Source organism: Ammospiza nelsoni, chromosome 2 (genome assembly GCF_027579445.1).
Source record: "Ammospiza nelsoni isolate bAmmNel1 chromosome 2, bAmmNel1.pri, whole genome shotgun sequence".
Lineage (NCBI taxonomy): Eukaryota > Metazoa > Chordata > Aves > Passeriformes > Passerellidae > Ammospiza > Ammospiza nelsoni.
The window spans coordinates 70,944,871-70,965,968 of record NC_080634.1 but is presented as its reverse complement, the minus strand read 5'-3'; the positions used below and the strand labels follow the sequence as shown (position 1 = coordinate 70,965,968).

Below are 21,098 nucleotides of genomic sequence, written 5' to 3'. Positions count from 1 at the left end.
GAAGCAAAGTCCCTGCTATCTTCACTCTCACTTTCATTTATGTTTCTACTGAGGAGATTCTGATTCTCAGTTAGAAGGCAGGGGAGTTTTTAAATAGTCCTGGTGATCTCCAAATTAAAACCCAGAAACCACAGTTCTCAAAGCATATGCCCTCCTGGGTACATGACTGGGTATTTGGGATGTCTCTCACTAGAGTGGAAGAGGCAGAAAAAAACATTGTTCCTTCCCAGCTTTTGTCCTTCAGCTTTCCACAGATGTCAGTCATGTCAGAACTGGTATGCTTGCTCCCAGACAGAATTTTGGTGTGAGAAAACTGGTATTTTGTTGAAAAGGCTTTTCTGTTACTTTCACATATGTTACTTGGGCAAATGGACAAAGTCAATGCTCAAATGCATTATCAATTGTGAAAACAGCTAAAACCAGTGTTCAAATGCATTATCAGTCACATACTTCTGTAGCTTTCCTAAATATTGTTTAACTGTTTGAAATTACAGTGCTACAAGTGTGGTTAGCTGGATTCTCATTCTTAATTCCAAGATTTGAACTACATGCAAGGATAATATAATTCAAAGTTCTGTGGGTGGAAACTCCCTGGAGGAGTTATATCTTCTCCTTGGAGAAGATATGAAGACAGACCAATGTTTTCTGGAATATTCATCTTACAGTCAAGTTTGACAATTAATTTCAATGGCACCATTATTTACAACAACACTAGTACTGTTAAAATTCCTTAATTGACTTATTTGCATAATGCTTTCATCTTTTTCATGTTTTCTCCCTTTTCCGCTTCTTTTGGTATGTAAACATTCAAAAATGGCTTGAATGACAGAAGAAGTTTGTCCTTCCTTTCCAGAATTGATTGTGTCGTCTTTTTTCCTGAGTAAGTAGTTTTAAAATGTTGGCTGCCAATTGTTTTGACCACAATAGCTGTCTAAGCCCCCTAAACAGATGTCTAATGACTGCACAGCAATGCCAAGATTCAGACAAGTGCTTTTGGCATGATTATATTCAGATATTGATTCTAACAGGACCAAACCGGTCACACTGTAGCTGTCAATTTATAACTGACACAATTATAAAAACCCCATTAAAAAATATTCCATTTCCAAGCAGCTTTCTTGGAAAGGGAGGTATACTCTGGATATTTCTTGGGTCATTCATACAGGTGCAGCAGTACCACCCAGAGGCCACTGCTGTGCTGGACACTGCACAAACCAGAAAGAGTTCCTGTCCCAAAGGGCTCAGAGGCTGGAAAGGCAAAGAAAACACTAAGGCTTAGAAGAGATTATCATATAAAGATGTATTTGTAATAGTCTTCAGATGAAAACTCCCAAAATGTCATTTTCTCACTGTCCTACTCAAACCAAATCTGAATGTAGACAACCCCTCTAATCATTGACACTGCTTTTAATTCTTAATTAGACCAGTTGGATGAGATGAGGAAATTCCAGGATTTGGTCCTTGGTCCCAAGACAACGTATTTTTTGTTCAGGAGTAATTCCTGAGCTATCAATAAGCATATAATGACTGTGCAAGCAGTGTGGCTATCCAGTGGAACGTGGGCCTTAAGGATTCAGCCTGCTCTGGGCAGGAAATGTGGCAAAAAGACTACCAGGAACATCCTGTTTATTCCACACATCCAGCTGTTCCACTGTGTTACACAACCTGCTTAGGTATGTTGGGGGAGACGCTGAACTTGGCACTCCCATTTTCTGGGCCGTTTCTCTGTTCAGAAAACATAATGTCCATGGTTTTAAAAGGTGGTAGTTATTCAGGTGTCCAAATGGTCTCATTTAGCAGATTGTGCCAAACATATTTATTTGAGAATACCTGCAGATTCTTCTCTCTGATATGCAAGGAATGTTTGTAAGTCCTAGTTTTGCTGATGATATTAGAGTTGAGTTGCTCAGACCAGGCAAAGCACAAAACAGAAGAGGAGGCCTTTGAAGTCAAAGAAGGACCTTATCAGGTTAAGAACTCAGTTTTTCTGCATCAATTAAGCAGCTAAACAGAGCTGTTATGGTCAACAATTTCAGACTTCAGCACATCAAATCTACCTATGTATTTAGTCTCTTTATCCTTTGCCTTTATGGAATGGTGGATGTCTCTGCTGCTGTGAAGAAAAATGAGGTGTTGTGGTGCAGCAGAAGGAAGAAAAGGAGGCATTTCTCCCATCAACTAGTCTGAAAGCTGAAATCAATTTCTGATGTAATAGATTAGCTACAATGAGCAATGTTCAAGTATGGTCAGAGAGCAAAACCAACCAAGAAAGTGGGTACTTTTCATTCTAAGCAATGAGATTATGTTAAAACATCAAGTATCAAGGAAGGCAAGCAGAGTTCTGACCTTATTGTTGTGAGTACATAAACTGAACACCTGAAGCTGTCCCAACAGTACACACATCCCTTTACAAAGAAGCAACGAACAGAGGTGGCCTATGGAGTAAATGCAAGATCTATTTGATGTTTTTTACAAGCCTAGGTAAGGAGACTCTGTGAAGTAGCAGAGACTGTGTCTTGTCAAACTGTCAAGGATCTTTATTTCCAGAGGAAGAGGATGAGGGGACAGTGTTACAGATGTTTATCCCTCTGTGTCAAGCACTGATAGGGAGGGATGCTCAGGCTGAGCATTCTGTGGGACCCTACACAGGATACAACAGAATATATTAACACTGCAAAGATGTTCTTATGACATTCCTTGTTCTTGTAAGTATCAGTAGTTTTGAAGCAATCTACATATTTAAATGCATCAATATGCATTATATGCATTATTTCACTCCTTTCCACTGATTGCTTGATTCCCCTCCCCGTAGAGCAATGCCCCAGCTTTGTAAAATAAAATATCCATTGCACGCTGAAAAAATGGGCCTGATGAATCACAAACCTCCACATAATTTAGTACATCATCTCTCAATACAGCTTTTCAGTCTAATTTAATGCATTATTGAAGATAACACGTTCATTAAAACAGCTGCCAGCAAATTCTTCATTTGGATTGTTTCATGGAAGGACTAGTCAAAGGGAAATTAAACAGTACAGGCTAATGATATGCAAAAAGGACAAAAAACATTTAAGTTTTGATACATTGGTATTGAGATGTTAATATGATTTTTCTTAATGAGTACTGCTCTGCCAGATATGGTAAATCACAAACCTGGTGTTTCTTCTTAGCCAACTTACAACATATAATAAAAAACAACAAAAAAACACATGGCAAAATTACCAAGGCTGTTCAGTGAGGATGACTTAATGAACACAGAATTATTATTTATTGTTTTTTATTGCTACTTCTTTGTCAGTGAGTGTTTAAGTAGCAGATATTTTCATCCAGACCTCCTGGTCTCTGGGGGAGTGAACTGAAATCTCTCATCCCCTCAAACACTAAGAAGTTCTAGATTCTAATGTGCTGGCTCAAATGAATGTCTAACATCTTCCATTTAACTGGGCTTTAGCAATAAGTTTTGGTCTCTCAACAGGACCAAATTTGTGATATTAAAATTTTGCCAGTACTTTTTTCACCCCGTTGAACCATTTTTACTGGTGAAGCACAGAGTTTTAATAATTATTGTTTCACTAGGACATGTCATCAGCAAGAGACACACACCAGAAAAATTATCAATAACTAAAGATTTATTAGAGTTAATGACATTAATTAATAAGATATTAATAAAATTAACAAAAAAAAATCTGCTGTCTCATGTCTCCATTGCATAATCAGTCTGAACATCCTTTAAGCCAGACAACATACTTACTCAGCTGCAGGCCCAGTGCTTTAAATTACACAGACATCCATATCTCCTGCCTCCCCTATGAAATGTGCAGTCAAGGAGAGAGTTTGACTGGGACAGCTACTCACCAGTCTATTATTAACCTATGGCTTTAATACTTTGCATGCTTTTAACCTCTTGCCTAGGTCCAGCAGCCTTCAAACACTAACTCTGTCACATCCAGGAAGTCCACTTAAGCTGAGATGTAAAGAAGAAAAATCCGTTCTGAATAAATCATAATCTAAAGCATCTCATGACAAAGACTAGTAGTCAATACCTTTGTCTGTCCAGTAAGCTCCTGAACTATTGATTATTTCAGACAACATATTATAAGAAAGCATGAATTCTTCTTCAGTTATATTCTGTTTCAATAGTTATATTCTCTCCAAAAGGAAAAATAAAAAGGTTTCACGGTAGTCTCAAAGGAAGGAGTGTGACTGACATAGTGTAGATGTCTAGAAATCTGAGCTGTTCATTCCAGGTTCCTTTACAAACCATGGAAGTAAAGATGAACATTGATTAACGTCACAGTAAAATAGATGTTTGCAATCTGACCAATTGAATTGCTTCCTACAAATGTCTGCTTCTCTCTATAGGATAGAATAAATCAAGTAACTCAGAAACAGAAATCTACACTGTAGATGTATAAATTTAGGCAAGATTAATCGATCCAAAGTGTTTTGATAGTCAGTTTAATAAAAGTAGGAAAGATAAATACAACATACTGTCATGCAAAGTAGGTGTTTGATTATTTCATGGCAACTATTAAGTGCACACCTCTTAAAAAAATGGTGATTAAATAGTTACCAGAATTGCAAACATGGAGTGGGGTAGTTCTTAAAACCCTCTAGCAATTTTTGTCCAGATTCCTTCTGCAGTAGTAGAGATGCATTTTCCAAAAATTATTTGTTCCATCTCAAACTTATTGTTCAAGTTATTTAGGAAGAATCTTTCTCTGGAGTTTGATGTCTCCCCTTGTAGGTGCAATATGAACCTACTTCCCTCTGCATGAAAAACAGTCATTTAAACTGAGTGATTTCTAAATGGCTAATCTTGATGAGGAAAATCCCATTCATGCTATATTAAGCAAACAGGTCTTTATATTGGAGTAAAAGAGAATACAGCCCCTTCAAAACAAATATGTAGGAATGTCCTGGCATTCAGAAAATTTCAATAAATTATTATTGATTTGACTTAAAATTTAGTGGTTTCACAGATCTGATATATATACTGACCAATATCTTGTTTTGCTTCCTGCAATGTGTGTATGAAAATGCATCTAAATTCTCATTAAAATAATTCTTTTAATAACCATGCAGTAGGACTTTGTTCAGAGAATTCCCAGCAGTAAAAATGAATAACTTCCCACGGTGTTTTGAATTAACAGGCCAATACAGTTATCTTAACATTAGTAATTTCTTCATCATACGTTCTGTATGTCAAAATTAGTAGATCCATTTTTCTGCAAAAGAGAAAAGATTGGTCAGAGATGCCAAACAAATCATTATACTCTAAGTGTCCTAAAAGGAAACTTCACATTTTTTTTCTTTTTTAGAATGTCTACTGAAGTCTGTCTGTCTGTCTTGTAACTTGATGAAATAGGACATGCCAATTTATTGTGTTTAATATAGAGATCCTTGCTATGTCTTTATACAGTTTTATAACTGTTAGTATGCTTTATTAATTTTCTGATCTGATTAGTTGCAAAATTCCCCATTCCCATCAGATTTTGCAATGAGTTAACAAAAGCATTCTAAGAAAACAAGTTTTTAATATAATTTTAGTTAACATCATGTTATCTCAGAATTACATAGTTGAAAACCAGCTTGTCAGAGTATTTCATCTACATTTCTGTTTATTAATTTGGTACAGAGGTGCTGACTTATAGTATTGTGAAATAATAATTGCCATGAAGAGAGAAGACTTAAAATCTAGCAACTTCTAGAAAAATTAATAAAACAAAACATTTATTTGTCCCTGCCTTGCACATTTTTTTACTCACTTTGCTCCTCACAAAGGTAAGAATCATAATCACATGTAATATCTTCATTATGATTTTATAGATTTTGTATCTTCTCTCATCACAATTACTCCACTAGGTGAAAATACCTCTGCACCCTGGCTTGTTTCAGTAGAACAATCTGATTCTCAGATGGCCTTGTAATTTGTTCTCACTTCCAGGGCAAGATGCCGTTGCTTCCCTCTAGGGGTCTCTATTGACAGGTACAACTCTACAGAGAGACTTGAAGAGATGACCTTGCAATGAGACCAAGATCTCCCTCACAGATACAGAATAATTGTGTCTAGAACCTGGGGTTGGATATCATCCTAAGCACCCAAACTTACTGAAGTAGATGCTTTGGAAAGGTTTAAGTACACACCGATGGTCAAAAGCAACAGCTGTGTTGTCATAAATTGAAGTCTTTTGAATGAAGTTCACTAAATGGTTTTTCCCATCTTCAGTATTATACATCTTGTGCCTTACCTTTAACTTTGGAATAACAAGGCTCACAGTGCACAGTTTGTTTGTAAATCCAAATGCTGTCTCCTGCTTTTAGATCTTCCAGAGGTCTCTTACATACTTCACACTTCAACACACAAGTCAAAGAATGAAGAAAAATTAAAATGAAACATTTCTCTAATACTCTTACCCAGCATGCTTTCCTTAAGAAAACAAACAACCCCAGACTAGAATAGGAGTTATTAGTACTGCAATATAAAAATGAACTCTGAAAGAGTAGTTTTAGAAAACAAGAAGTTAGATATCTGAGTATGTCACTTTTAGATATCTAAAAATCAGATACCATTGTCTCAACTGGTTGCCTAGGTACTCATTACACTCAACAACCCTGTCCCTCCTCCAGACATTTCCCCAGGGTACTTTTACTTTCTCTGTCTTAGCTTAGGTGTTTATCCTGCAATAAGATGAATCACCATTTTGAGATTCTTTTCCTTCTTCACTGAATAAAGGGAGAATGATCACACATAATCATCTAACTCAGAGTAGATCTTAAAGAATCTAGATCTGCTTATTTCAAAATATCTTATGACACTTTATCTTAACGGTTAACTATGTTTCCCATTCTTGCAGTATCTGGACACTGCTTTCACAAACATCTCAAAAAAGTTAATTTTTTGAGATAGAGAAGTGAAACATTTCCCATGTTTCACATATGAAAATGCACACATACACACAGAGGCTGACTTACCAAGATCACAGGTAAAGCCTACAGTGGATCAAGAAGCATGGTAATTTGATACAGAAACTAGGATCATGATACCCAGATAACTTTATTTATTTATTTAAATCCGATGAAAGAATAGTAAATTCTGGGTTCTTTGCATATTTTATCCACTGATAAGTGAAAATCAGCATTAGTATTAAGGTGCTGTTAAAACAATCTGCTGTCTTCACTGATTTTATGTTTCTTTGTTTAAATCAGTAAAAGGGTGGACATGTGTTCAAAGCTCTGATCACCAATATTGGTTAGAATTTTTACACAGAGGAAAAAAATCTAAAATTTGGGTTATTTAATTAATGGGCATTTGGTATATACCTTTACAAGGAAATAAAGATGGTGTACTGCTGACAGCTATGTGCAAATCTCTAATGGATACAGGGTATTTGTTAGGAACTAAATGAATATAAATTATAAGAAATTGCACTACTTAGCTAAATATATACCTACAAGCATGAACCACAGACCTACATCAATTGTTAAATTTTTTTTGCCAATGCTTTCATAAGTTTGTAGTTATATAAAAATTAAGCTGAATATTCCTGGACAGACAGGTCCCTATTTGATAACAGGTAACAAAAGAAAATAGTTTAAAAAATAAACATAAGTATTTAACAGATATTATAGCCACTACCAACATATAAATACTCCAAATGAAAAGCCCATTCTTCTTTATGTGGGTTGATCTGTCTAAAAGGAGTGGAAGCAGACCAGAACTTATATTTACTTGCAATAACAGTATTGAGGACATATTACGTAGTAGTTCCCATGGAAGAAAATGCCTTTCTGGTGCTCAGAGAGCTCAAAATGTCCACAGTTAACAAAAAGCTTTCACATGTATGAAGCTTCATACATGTGAAATGTAACCTTACTGCTGTATTCTGATTTGTGTTACTTTTCCTGTAGTAAATAGGGACTGCTGTCAGAAGCAGAAGGAAAAGCTGTGCAGGACTGGGCAGAAATATGAGCTGTGCTAATGCAGTGACTTTGCTGAGTATTGTTTGTTAGAACAACAAACTCTGTGTGTAGATGCAAGCAGAAATAAGACAAATGAAGCAGAAAGAAAATAGACTATGGGACTGAGCACTGCCAGGCATACCCTGAGAAAAGTTTAAGAGTGAATTTTAGGCTGAGGCCTAGGATTTGGAATTACAAACAAAAGAGAAATTTCTTCTGTGCTTTCATTCTTAATGGAAATAAGAAAAAATTACCTACTTTTTAATAATTAAGATCGTTTTAGATGTCAATCAAGAGCAACTAAAAAACTTCATAACAACTGAATAAAATTTTACAACATGAAGAAAAGGTAAGTTGATATAATTCACTGTATCAGATTTGAAGTGAAGGCTTATAAATGTGTAGGACTTTAAGAATACATTCAGCTGCATCCTTTATCTTACTGATGGTTGCAAGTGAGGAGAGTAGAGGGAGAAGGAGAGAGGGAGATAGAAAGAAAAAGGAAGGGATTGTGTAGAGAAGAGAGGCAAACAGAGAGATTAGTATTTCCTATGTTAATCATCTCCTCCAGTCTCAAGACTTCTTATCCTCACAGGTGGAGAAGGCCTAAGGCCTAAATAATCTCTTATTGTATGCGTACTATAATGCAGGTATTACAATCAAATTTCATTTCTTGATAGCAGGCGAAATCTTCTTACCTTGAAGCAAGTCGAATGACAGTGAATTTGCAAGGCATCTAAGATCATTTTGGCATCTACGCCCAAGGGCTTCCTGCAGTATGTACATATATCTTTTCCAATTATACTCCTGTGTATATAATATAACATCAGCTGTCAGAAAAAGAGCTGCCATTGAAATCTCAAGCAGAAAATTGATAAGGTTAGCACACTGTGTGGGAAAGACATTTGTATACTGTACAATGGCCATAATGGGAAAATGTCATTTGTGTATTCTCTCCATTCCTGTTGACAGGTGTTATACATGTACTCCTGTGATGGGCAAATTGCTGAGCATAATTGTCAAGTAACAAAAATACCTTGGTAGACAGAATGGTCTTCTCTGGTAAACTGAATTAAGTTGCTGAATGTTTGGGAATGTGTATACTAAACAGGGATAAGGTGGAGGGGAATAATTTTAATGTTTTAATCTCAAAAGTAAACTGGTAGTTGAATTCAAAGTGCCATAATTTGATCAGTCTGGTTCACGGAATTCTCTGTGATGCAGAGGTGCCTGAAAACATTTTTGACTTTCTGCACTGCAGACAGAACTCATACCTTCTTGGAAATTACAGCAAATTAATGTATGAACAGCCTACAGGGTATTCATGACAATAACATTTAAAATAATTTTCTCAGCTCTTGCTGCACTCCTTTGTGACATCACTCTGTACTTTGTCTAGATACAACTGTTGGTGTTGTTTTAGCATTACTAAATCAATGGCTCTTGCTCCTTGGCTGTCAGTGACAAACTGCTGTACTAATATGTAATCATCCCCAGAGTTCCTTATCCTTATGTTGGAACGGATACAAGTTTTTCTGATTAGGTATTTCTAGGTAGTAGAGCTGTCCAAATGGAATTGAAAATTGTGGGCACTTTTAACTTCTTTTTCCCCATGAGGTAAGTTATTACAGTTTGAGCAAATATCCTGCTTATATTTGGGAAATACTTACTTACTGGTGTGAAAAGATAGTTTTCAACAGCACTGTCACGTGAACCTATTCCTCCATGCTTGTACATAAATTTGATCATTACCATTCTCACAAAGGAAGGAAATTTTGCAGAGTAAGTGGCTGCCTGAGATAGAAACCTACAGAATCACAAAGCCAACTCTGTCACTTAAGGCATTGGCTCTTGTTTCTATAGATATTTTCAAATGTCAGCTGTGACAAGCCTAACATAATATTAGGCTGCTGAGCTGTGGTAATGATTTGATGGCAAGATTTCACTGAAAGAGAGCTTTGTATGAAAAGCTGTCTCATGATGGTGACTTCCAGGGCTCTCTTTTGTCTGAAAACTTGAATGCTTATGTAAATGTCTGTGTCCTTTGCTACTCTACGATGTTATTAATGTGTACTTACCGATCAGAAGTAGAATAAACAGTTTTGATGGTATTTCCAGTTATATTTTTTTCATAGCCACCAAGTGATGATTTGCTGTGAAGCAAAGAGTACATAGCTATCACTAAACAGGACTACATTTTTTAAAGGCTTCACTACATTGATGATAATATGCAAAATAAACAAGACAAAATGCCTTGTAAAAAACATACTTGATGATGAATTCTTTTTCTGTTTTTTTTACAACAATCAAGAATAATATATCAAATAAAAAGTGTGAATTAGTAATATATGTAATATAGTGTCCTTAGACTGTGTTCTATTTTTGAATGATTCTTCAAAATTAAATCCATGAGCCCATTGAGCAAAGTTTACATAACAGTACTGGGTTTCCTGTGCTGATATCTCAGCCTAAATGATACATCAGAAAATGGTGACAGACTACATTTTTTTCATTTTCCTCTTCTTCTTTCACTTGTCCTCGAAGAGCTGTCAAACAGACAAACAAAATTACAATATGTCCATAGAATTAGAGTGAGAGTCTTTGTAATACAGGCTTTTCAGTGTATGATTTGTGTTCACTACAATAACTGTATTGTTCCTTATATCAGAGTAGAAAGGAATATACTGAATTTAATTATCAGGGAATAAAATCTTCCATTTTTAACACTCCCATTTCCAAGTTACTTAAATGTCAGTTTTTTTCCATGGAAGGGATGAACATGTATGTGACAGTTGAAGAAGTTATCTTGCTATATGTGTTTTGAAGATATCTGAATTGATTTATTTATCCTATTCTCCAAAAATTCTTAAGGCATATAGTAATTATTACATGTCTCATATCACTCCTGACTAATGCTCTGCAACATTAGGAGCAATTGTTTATAATCATGTGTATTTACCAAATGTTGATTTTTTTTTTCCAGGAAATACAACAGATTGATAACGTGTGTGTAAGGTGTTACGAAGCTCAGATACTCTTTTCTACATACCTGTATTTTGTAAAGTACATATATCTTATTTGATTTCTGTGCAGCACCAGAAATGTATTTAAATTGCAGTTACTGATAAGCTGAAATGATAAATGTTTTATTTATATTTCATAGAATATAACATAGAAATAACAATGGGCTTGTTATTTAATCAGAATGTAAGAAACCTGGGTTTGCTCACCACAGAGGAATTATCTCCTCACATGAACACCTAGACCTCCATTTACATTTCCGGCGAGATGAAAGTAAGCTTACTAAGTAGGAATGCAAACTAAAGTTAAGTGATCACCTTTTGAAAGGGTTTCTCTGACTGAGAAATTCTCTTGACCAAGAATGTGCACAACACATGTCACAGGGTGCAACATGTTGATAGTGCAGTTGCCTAAAGTTTCTTGCTACAGTGAAAAGTGGCAAAGGAATATGATTTATTTGTTCCTGTAAAGTATGAGTCTTTGTTTGTTATTTTTGTTGTTAAGCTTATTTTTTCCCAAATCTTCCATTCCACTTGTATTTAACTGTGGAATCTTGGGGAAAGTGAGTACTGTGCATTGGACACTCGACATAATATGGGTATTTACATGCTGCATGCCTGAAAGTAACATTATCTTACAGGAAATCAAGTGTCCTAGTGTAGAGAAGAGCAACCCTTGGATTTTACTAACTCTGTCATGGTTGAAATACACAAAAAAGATATATAATCACAGCTTAGGTAGGAAACCTCAACTGGAGTTTGTAAAACAAAAAACACTGAAGTTACAGCAAAAATATTTTCAAAGCATCAGTTTCTAACCTTGTCAACTGAAAGTGTAAGGAAACTCAGAACATTTAAATAAATGCATAGTCTGACAGCTTGATGAGACACCAAGTGAAAACTGAGTCCCAGTGCAGCCTGAGAATTGTGCGTGTGATCACGTCCTTTCTTTCAGTTCATATCAGTCGCTCCTTTACTTGCTATGGTGTGACTTGTTCATACAGCAAACTACTCAACAAAAATACTCTGTAGAACCTATTGCATAAAACCTGAAAGAATAACCTACAAAGACCATTCATTTAATAAGTTTTCATGAATTAAAATGGGATTAGAGGTTCAGGTAGAGGTTATAAAGTCTATCAAGTGTAAGGTAACATTGCATATTGCAGCACATTCTTTGCCCTGTCGTTCTTCTATTACTGATCTCTATTTTAACTTTCAAAGATAATCAGAATATTAAAACTCAAAGCCATTATGTGCACAAAATTCTGAAAAATGCTAATTAATTTTTCCATTGAATATTAATTTTTAATCTTAAATTGTAGGCTGTTTGCCTTTGCTTTTATTCTCAGCCAATTTATGGGTCTGTCCTTCAAGGTCATGCAGAATTTTCAGAATACACAGATTTCAACTGTATTCCAACTGCAGATGTAAGAATATGAAGGATTAAAGATCCTGTGCCCATTCATATCTACAGCAAGGATCAGGTGTGCATAAGGTTAAGGATGGGGACATTGACCATAATTCCTATTAAGTATCAGACTGTGACCTTTTACTTTCCCTGTCAGCAAGACTCAATAGATTTCTCCTCTCCCTGCTGAGTCATCAACCCTGGCTCTGGCAGTTTGCAACTATTATACAGCAATACAAACCTCTAGGTTATGTCTTTAAACAATCCTTCCTACATAAATAATTAATCCATATAGATGGGTAGATTGATGCTGAAGAGAGGTTCTCTTAATCCAAAAAGGTCTTTCACTCAAGAGCTATATATATTATACTTTTTGTTGTCATATTTTGTGAAAATAATTTTGACCGTGACGAACGAGATAACATTTCCTTTTATTTCAATTATTTCCTGATACCAATAGACATGGTATACAGTTAGTTCTATTAAATATCCCTACGTCACATTTTCCAGTCAGGTTTGCAATATGTGGGTTTGTAGAGGCAGAATCCAGCTAGAGCATGAATACTGCAAGAGAATTTTTTTCTTAAAATAGTTTGTTCTTGGTCAGAAAGTCAGAATCCCATGCCACAGTGTCAGTGGCATTGGGTTGGGTTGATGCTCTGTGGGTTCAGATTCATCCCATATAGGTGTGGGAAGTTAAAAGGGCACTTTAAGGGAACAGGTAAGTTCATAAGAAGTTCATAAGAAATAAGAGCATTCAAGAAATGCCTTTCCTCTATTGATTAGATAAGAATTCTGGCTTAGCTGCCCTCGTAAATTTTATGTTTCAGCTCTCTCTCTAGAGCTACATAGGGTGTGTCTTGTTCTCCTCACTCTGTGCACTTGAGTTAGGATTTGTGACCTTCTGTGCCTGGGATCCTGGAAGCAGATTTGGAGTGGGGCTGCCATGATTCCAGAGACCAATGAGAGCCTTCTAAGAATTCATAGAATTTCCTGCTTTTTATGAATTATTTATGAAAAAACCTTTTTCTGAATAATTTTCAAGAAATGGCACTTTAGCCATTACAGTACCCAATTAACTTTCCACAGTACCTGGTCTTTCTTTCATTGTCACTGGAGTACTTTATTTCTGGGAGATTATTTTGAGCCCTTGGAGGATTTTCATATGCTTTCTCAATTATCCTAAAATAAAAAAGAAACCACACAACAAGAAAATAAACAATTTTTAGAAATCTTCTTCAGCTACACAGTTTTAATTTACACTTACAGTCATTAATGCAGAAGTTTGGACTAGAAAAAGCAAGTAAAATAAATTTAGCTTATTTTGGTCAAATCATTGCTGGTGAAAAATAATACAGTGACTGATCTACAATTTTTAGTCCTCCTTTATGCTGATATATTCATATATATTCATATAGGAAACTTCATCTAACTTTAATTGAACTCTAGTTTCCTCAAAGTGCCCACTGGGGTTTTCAGCTGTGCAATAATTCTCAGTTGTTGATAGCATCCCACATTTTCTTGTCCATATTCCATAATGTTGTATTCTTAGGCTTTTAGTTCAAAATTTTCTTTTTTGGATGTACTACTGTTATGTTTTAATTAGAAATGACCAAATAAACGTAGATACGTAGACTAATTTTAAAAAGCAGGACTATGATTGAAGCAAGAGAAACCTCCTCCTGCAGTTTTCCCTGCCACAAAACATGACAGGCAAACAAACATAAAAAATAGACCTTGTCATACAAATTATGGGATATCAGGAATAAGTACTAATAATGTTTCTGATGTTTTACAAAGCAGCTCAGACAAAGGCTGCTCTTGTTTGGTTCTGCCAGAAGTTATATTCTGGAACAACGTGCTCATTATCTGCCTTAACTCTGGGTGTGTGGGCTGCAGCTTGATTATTTCAGTGAGCCTGCCAAGGACAGAGGCTCTGCTGAGCGACCCTCCCTCAGTGCTCGTGGTGCTTTGTATGCAGAGCGGGGCTGCAGGAAGCAGCACCTCCTTTGTGCCCAACTCCTGATGGGGCAGGCCCCTGCCAGGACTGAAAGGGAAACTCATTCACTGGAGATGCTCAGTACATGCTTCCCTGGTCAGACCGTCCAGTGGAACTGGGATAAAAATATTTTCTATTAAAAATATAAGAACTGCCTATCTATACAGATAACTACATTCTCTCTCTTCATGTGGATATACTTCTAAATTGAAGACTCAAAAAAGACACCATCAGAATTGTACCTACAAACATAGTACTGATCTCACTTTAATTGTCAAAATGGATCCTAGATTTTGCAAATAATGAAGTCTAGTAGCAGTAAAGGTTTTATACTAGGAATGTATTTTCTTATATTTGCTTGAGATGCTAGCAGCTGAATTCACAGAACACTTAGATAAGCACAAAATACTTAGGATGATCTTGTCGCTAGTAATTTTCATTCTCCATGAGAGATTACATGTTTGACTCATTGCTTATCAAAATACATGCAGCTTTACTGTTATATTTGATTAATCAGGCACATTTAGAAATAATACAGATATCTTACACTGGGCAAATTACTGTCTGTAATAGTAATTCATATTTTCTGGTTCCACTAAACAGCTACAAGTCTTGATATTTGATCATTAAACATTAGAAGGAATTATGCATTGATTCTCACCACTTTTTACTTTGGCCATCAGCAGACTTTACTTCAGTGTGATCCCCAAGGTACTCATCTCTGAAAGTGAGAAAGACCTCAGAATTAATATAAGTATTTTCTTTAATCTAAATATATTAAATGGACTAAATTACTTATGTTAAAGAAGAAAAAAAAACTGTATGCATTTCCCAGGTAAGACTCCTGACTATAAGTAAGTTATCTGTTCAGGCTTCAATACTTTCCAGTTTCTTTCCAATGTGACACTGCAAAAGAATTACAAATGGCTCAGAAATGTCAAGTCCATCATAGTATTGTAGGATAATTCAGGTTTTAAGTCAGGGACTTCAGGACCTCTTTGTTCCAACCTTCTGCTCAAAGCAGGGACAGCACTGAGGCCAGACCAGGCTGCTCCAGTATTTGTCTAGTTGGGTCTTGAAAACCTGCAAGGAGAGAGATGGCACAGATGGCTACCTCTCCAAGCAAGCTGCTCCAGTGCTGGACAGCTGTCCACACAGCCAGTCAGAATGTCTCATGTTTCAGCTCATGGCCACTGTGTCACATCATGGTGCCACCCTACCAGTGAAGGTCCTGCCTACATCTTCCAAACTGACTGCGGCTCTGTCACTTTCACGTGGTAACTGACTTTCATTCAGTTCATGCATCAGTACCATGAGCTTTGGAAATGGCTATGAAAGCGTGTCCCTTGCTTTGTTATCATATCCAGTCCAAATCTCTCTTCCAGCTGCTGTTATCTAGGCTTGTGTACAATCTCTAGGTCCATGTGGTCACATTTATACCAGTAACTCACCAATCACTGGCTCTGAAAAAGCTGATTTAATATAAAAAATTTCATGTATTAGCATATGTCAGGTATATAAAATATAATTTTACTTTCATATCAGATATTAAATGCTCTATAGTAAAAATATTACCCATTGACAAATAGTTAAAGTTTGAAAAAAGGTCACAGTTGTCCTCATTTGAAAACAAATAAAAATCTAATTGTGTTTGCTGAACAGAACCTATTAATACCAATATCCAATCCACCATAACTATTTTATAAGTATATAAGAGGCAGATTATGACAGGCTTACCTCTTATTTTTCTGATCAGCAGTATTTTTTTCAGTCAAATCTGAAAGGTTTTTTCCTCTGAAAAAAAAAAAATAGAACTGTTAAGATATTCCCTCTATCTAGGAAGGGATAAAGTGTCATAAAAGAAAGAAATATATATGCACACATTTAAAAGAAAAAAAGTAAACTTTTAGTTAATTTTATATTAAAATTTTGCAAAAATGAGTGTTCTTCAAAAAATATGTTTGTAATTTTCCCCTAGCAAGGTAAAGTTCTGTACTATTTATTTATTTATAAAAATTATTATCTAGTACATCCAAGAAAATAAAAATGTTTTTTTAAATTGTATTAATTCCATAGTTTAAGATTGTTTTATGCCAGTGAAGACAGTGAAGAAGAAACATGAAGTTTCAAAGAATTTATAATTAATTTACAGATTCCAAGCAGCTTAATCCATGTTTACATCATTTATTTGCAAAAATAAATTTTTATTTAAACTAAGAAACTTCAGCTTCTGAAGATAAAACCTAAATATATGGCCACATGTCCAAAATTTCACTCCTGGAATGACAAGAAGTTACCTCTGTGTGTCATCATGGTTAACAATTAAAGCACTGATCATGTCTGTATTTATATTGAAAATTTAGTATCTGAACACTTGCATATTTTACGCATAAGGAAACCTTTTCTTTGATTTCTAAATGTAATTAAATTAGAGGCTAGGGTTTTTTTTCTGTTTTCTTTACTATTTTAAAATGGTTCCATGAATTCAGGAATGGAATGACTTATGAAAATACTGTAAGAAAAACCCCATGGTTCTCTTTGGGTAGAAGGAGAGAGCAAAACAGAAGGCCAAGTTAGCTCTGTGAAACTCCTCATTTGGTCTCTTCAATTCATGATAGGCTTAACACTTTGGATACTACTAAAATTCAGTAGTATCTCAAAGCCTTGGACTCTATCCTAATAAATTCTCTATAAATTAACAGGTTTTTTAAAAAAGATACCCAACTTGGAGTTTAGTATTAAATGTATATATATATACATTTAATACTAAACTCTATACATATCTAATGTATATATGCCTATGTGTGCATAAATGTAAGATTGTCTACCATAAAATAGATGATCACAGGTTAGCAACATTTGTCTGCTCTTACTGTTTAGAACATGGTTCTTGAAATTATTTGTAGAGTATCAGTGCTCAATGAGACAAATATTACAGTGCTCTCACTAGCACAGTACTCCACCAGTTCTTCTCTTTCTCTGTGCTGAAGGGCTGCTTGCAGACCTCCAGAAAATCGGCTTGAAACCCGTTGAACTGACACACTGTTCAAAAAAGAAAGTTCAAGCTGTTCTCTATGGATCACTTCCCTTGCTGATTGAAATGCATTGTTGCACCTTGCTGGGCAACACTTACCATCCATGAGTTCTACAAATTTTGCTTACTGCCTCTTCTCTAACCATATCAAAATATTTCAGTGATGGTTCAATTGTGGAAACATGTGAGGCATGCATGAAAGCTTGCCTTAGGTAGTACTTGTTCTGCTGACTATGCACATGCCAGTGAATTAATCCAGATTACTATATTCATCTTTCTGTATAAGGAATGCTACTTATTAATCTATAAACAATTTACAGGTTAGCAACATTACCTTTCCTGACATTCTCATAGTTGCAAACTACTCACTGCCTTAGAAAAGTAGGGCCTGAGGAACTTTGAACACTTACTCTTTGTCACTTGCGGAAGAACTTGGAATCGCTTTGCTGAGGTTATTGAGGTCTTGGTTCCTTTAGAGACAGAACAAAACCCAGATCAAAACACAGTTAGTATAGCCAGTTGTCAATTAGTCAAATTAAATACTCATTTTAAAAAATGTTATAATTGACACATTCTTTATGAAAGAAAAAAATTAACTGATGACAGTCATTTTAGTAATTCAAAGGTATTCATAGATACAGCAATATGCCCACCGTATGCACATTAAGCACATACTCTTCCCGGAATAAAAAGACCACTTTATGTTTTGGAAACAAAAGGCTATATCTAGTGCTATTGTCCAAATGATATTTCCTGCTGAACATGCATTGTGGACAACTTCAAAGAGTGTCTGACCTCAAACATGCTATGATACAAGAAAATATCTTTACCAAGTAGCACAATAAACCAAGTACTCCTGATATGTGTGTGAATCATATCTTACCTAAAAAGTGATTATGGACTAAGTCTTTCTGTCTAAATAAAAAAAAAAACCAAACAAGTTCTTTTGTCTGTTTGGTAGGCTATCTTGACCAGCTCCTTCCCAAGTAAACTCTCCCTTCTCACAAGAAATGTCATATATAAACTGAGGGGTGCTGAGATCTGGGTACACCCACTGATTCTTACCCTTCCACACAGGGATAGAATGTCATTTATCATTAATATCTGATGTAAGGACAAAAAAAATCTTCCTTGAATTCCATCTTGTCGGTTATTTTCCCTTTTCCAATATACTAATATTAAAAATATATTAATGCAACAAAACTATTTGAAAATAGTTATAGGGAAAATGTATTTTCATGGGGGCACTGGCATTGTGCCAGTGTCAAACCATGACAATATTAAAAATAGAAATGTAAATTAATGTATTTTATATTTTTTGAATTAAACTTTTAGAAGTATCATGGCAAAACATGGACTGTTGCTTTGAGTACCTTTATTTTCCTTCAAAGTATTGCACTAGTGTTAACATTTCTGTCAAGTACTTCATTTCTGTGAAAATGCATTTTCAAAAGGTAAACTCCTCTACTTGAAAATTTTCCAGCAGCTTTACCTAAAAAGCTACCGTCTATAACATTAGCTCACTACAAAAAAATTATAATTTTACTCCTCAAAAGAAAGGAATGGGGAAAGAATGATGCCTTTAATGATATGACGTCCTATAGAACCTGTTATATAACCTGGCAGTCAACAATGTTCCTTTCATATGTTTGTTTACTGACTTTTCATTCTGACCTGTTCTGTCATGAAACAACATCTCCATGGAACATAAAAGTAGCCATTTCAGGTTTCTTCTCGGTCATATTGGTGAGATTTGGGGCTGCCTTTGATAAGATTATCAAGATCTCCATTTTTTTAGGAATTAAACAGTTCAGTGCAAATAGAGTCAACTGCCATTTAGCTAGAATTCCATACTAGTCATTAATAAACTATATACTTGTGGAAAATATTTTTATATTATCACTGACTTAACACTTTTCAGAGTATTCCTTCAGAAGCTGAAGCCTTGCAATTATCCAAAAATATCCTTTCCTTGCTGAACTGGATGGCAAATTGCTTCCTCACTATGTGAAGGTAGCAACACTAAAATTATAGTAAGAGTAAATAAGAGCCCAGATAGTTACTTAACTTACATTTTTGCAACTTTTATTGAAAAAAAAAAAAAAAGAGAAAAAGCCAAACCCAGCTGTGCATATATCTGGCTTGAGTAAGTATGTGTTATTATTCTTGTCTCTTGCATCCTCCATGTCTTTCTGTTCTTAGAGGTATTTTAAATATTCACTTCAAGTCTTCTCTAAAGTCTATTGAAGTTTTGAAGTTGCAGCAATCTCAGTTATGATCTTTATGGTCTCTGCAACCTGCACATATAAGCCAGCCTCAGTATTGTATATTGACCCAAAACACAGGAAGCAGATTTGAGGCTCCTGTTCACATTCTGCTTGCAATCACAGGATTATGTGCAGTTTACTCAGCACAGTTATCAGTACCCTTTCTGCTGACTTCTGCTGCCTTTCCCAGCATGGAGCAATGGAAAAACTGTGACAGTAGCAAAGCTGTGCCCTGCAGGCCACTGTGTCTGCATCCTCCCATGTCTGATTGTCAAAAGCATGTAAGCATTTGCAGAACCAAATCCCAATGTGCTTCCAATGAGATTTTGCTCACTAATACAGATATGTTTGGAATTGTTACTCATGTTGTGGATGTAAAATATTCTATTCAATTTTGTATGGTTTTCAATGTAATAATTTTAATAACTCCTGTGGGCTCTTCTTTCAGAATTAGATACCTTAATTGAAGAAGCCTTCCTATAAAAATATTCCAATACGATGCGGATAAAATATGCTCACACAAGGTCCAAATACTAGAACTTTCTGTGTTAATCTTTGTAAAAAATGTTAAAATATGTCAGTAATATTGTATCAAATACTACATAATTGCATGAATAATGCTATAGAAATATATTTTAGAGCACTGGGAAGTTGTATCACCTCTATATTTGTTCTTCTAGGTAGTAGCTTTCTGTCAAAAGGGGTGCAAGAAATTCCTTTGAAATGAGCAGGAAAGATTCTGGCTCTAAGACATGTTTGTTTAAAGTTTTCACATGTATTTTAACGCTCTTCCCACATAACTTCACATTTCTTTACCTTAAATTGCTCTGTTCACTTTGCACAGAGCTTTCAAAAAAAGAATGACAGTTATCTAAAATAGTTCAAACTTGGCCTACTGGAAATAAGTGGGGAAAGAAATTTCCAATAATTTAAGATTTATTCCTGCATGTACTAGCCCACATTAATCCTTGGTGCAACTTGAAGGATAGATGAGTTAGTTCCCTTCTGTAATCTTTAAATCATCCTGACTTTGTCGCTGACAGCATTTTGTTACTTCCTCTCACATTATTCTGTTCTTGTCAGTGCTTTGGGTATCCCAAAAGTGCACTGACTGGCTTGCAAGGAAGATTTTACTTGCTATCTAGATGAGGCTACACGTGCACTCCTTGTTATCTACAGCCTGATTCATAGAGCAACAACAGTGAAGGGTCCTAATAAGTGAACAGAAACAGTTGCTGCTGCAGATTGCAGCACAAAAATACAAGCAGACTGACCTGTTCAGCTACACATTATGGCTCCTATGAAAGAGAACTTCTATAAAAGAGAGCCTTGGAAGATAGTAATTTACTGTACAGTTCTCAAACTTTCAGCCCCAGGAAACACCTTGACATGACTGCAGCAAGTA

The 21,098-nt window shown here is 35.4% G+C and overlaps 1 protein-coding gene across 8 annotated transcripts in view; it reads right to left on the bottom strand.

Annotated features, from left to right (window-relative positions):
• Positions 1 to 3,611: 3,611 nt before the first annotated feature.
• The window catches only part of SCEL (sciellin), a 68,792-nt gene continuing 51,305 nt past the window's right edge, over positions 3,612 to 21,098 (bottom strand). For all 8 annotated transcript variants that reach the window (XM_059466689.1, XM_059466690.1, XM_059466692.1 and 5 more), the window contains 8 exons: positions 17,837 to 17,896; positions 16,130 to 16,186; positions 15,054 to 15,113; positions 13,486 to 13,575; positions 10,041 to 10,115; positions 8,661 to 8,769; positions 6,252 to 6,354; positions 3,612 to 5,228 (listed from right to left, as the gene is read on the bottom strand). In XM_059466689.1, the coding sequence (XP_059322672.1) occupies positions 5,212 to 5,228; positions 6,252 to 6,354; positions 8,661 to 8,769; positions 10,041 to 10,115; positions 13,486 to 13,575; positions 15,054 to 15,113; positions 16,130 to 16,186; positions 17,837 to 17,896 (571 nt within the window). In that variant the 3' untranslated portion in view covers positions 3,612 to 5,211. The remainder of the gene's footprint in view (positions 5,229 to 6,251; positions 6,355 to 8,660; positions 8,770 to 10,040; positions 10,116 to 13,485; positions 13,576 to 15,053; positions 15,114 to 16,129; positions 16,187 to 17,836; positions 17,897 to 21,098) is intronic.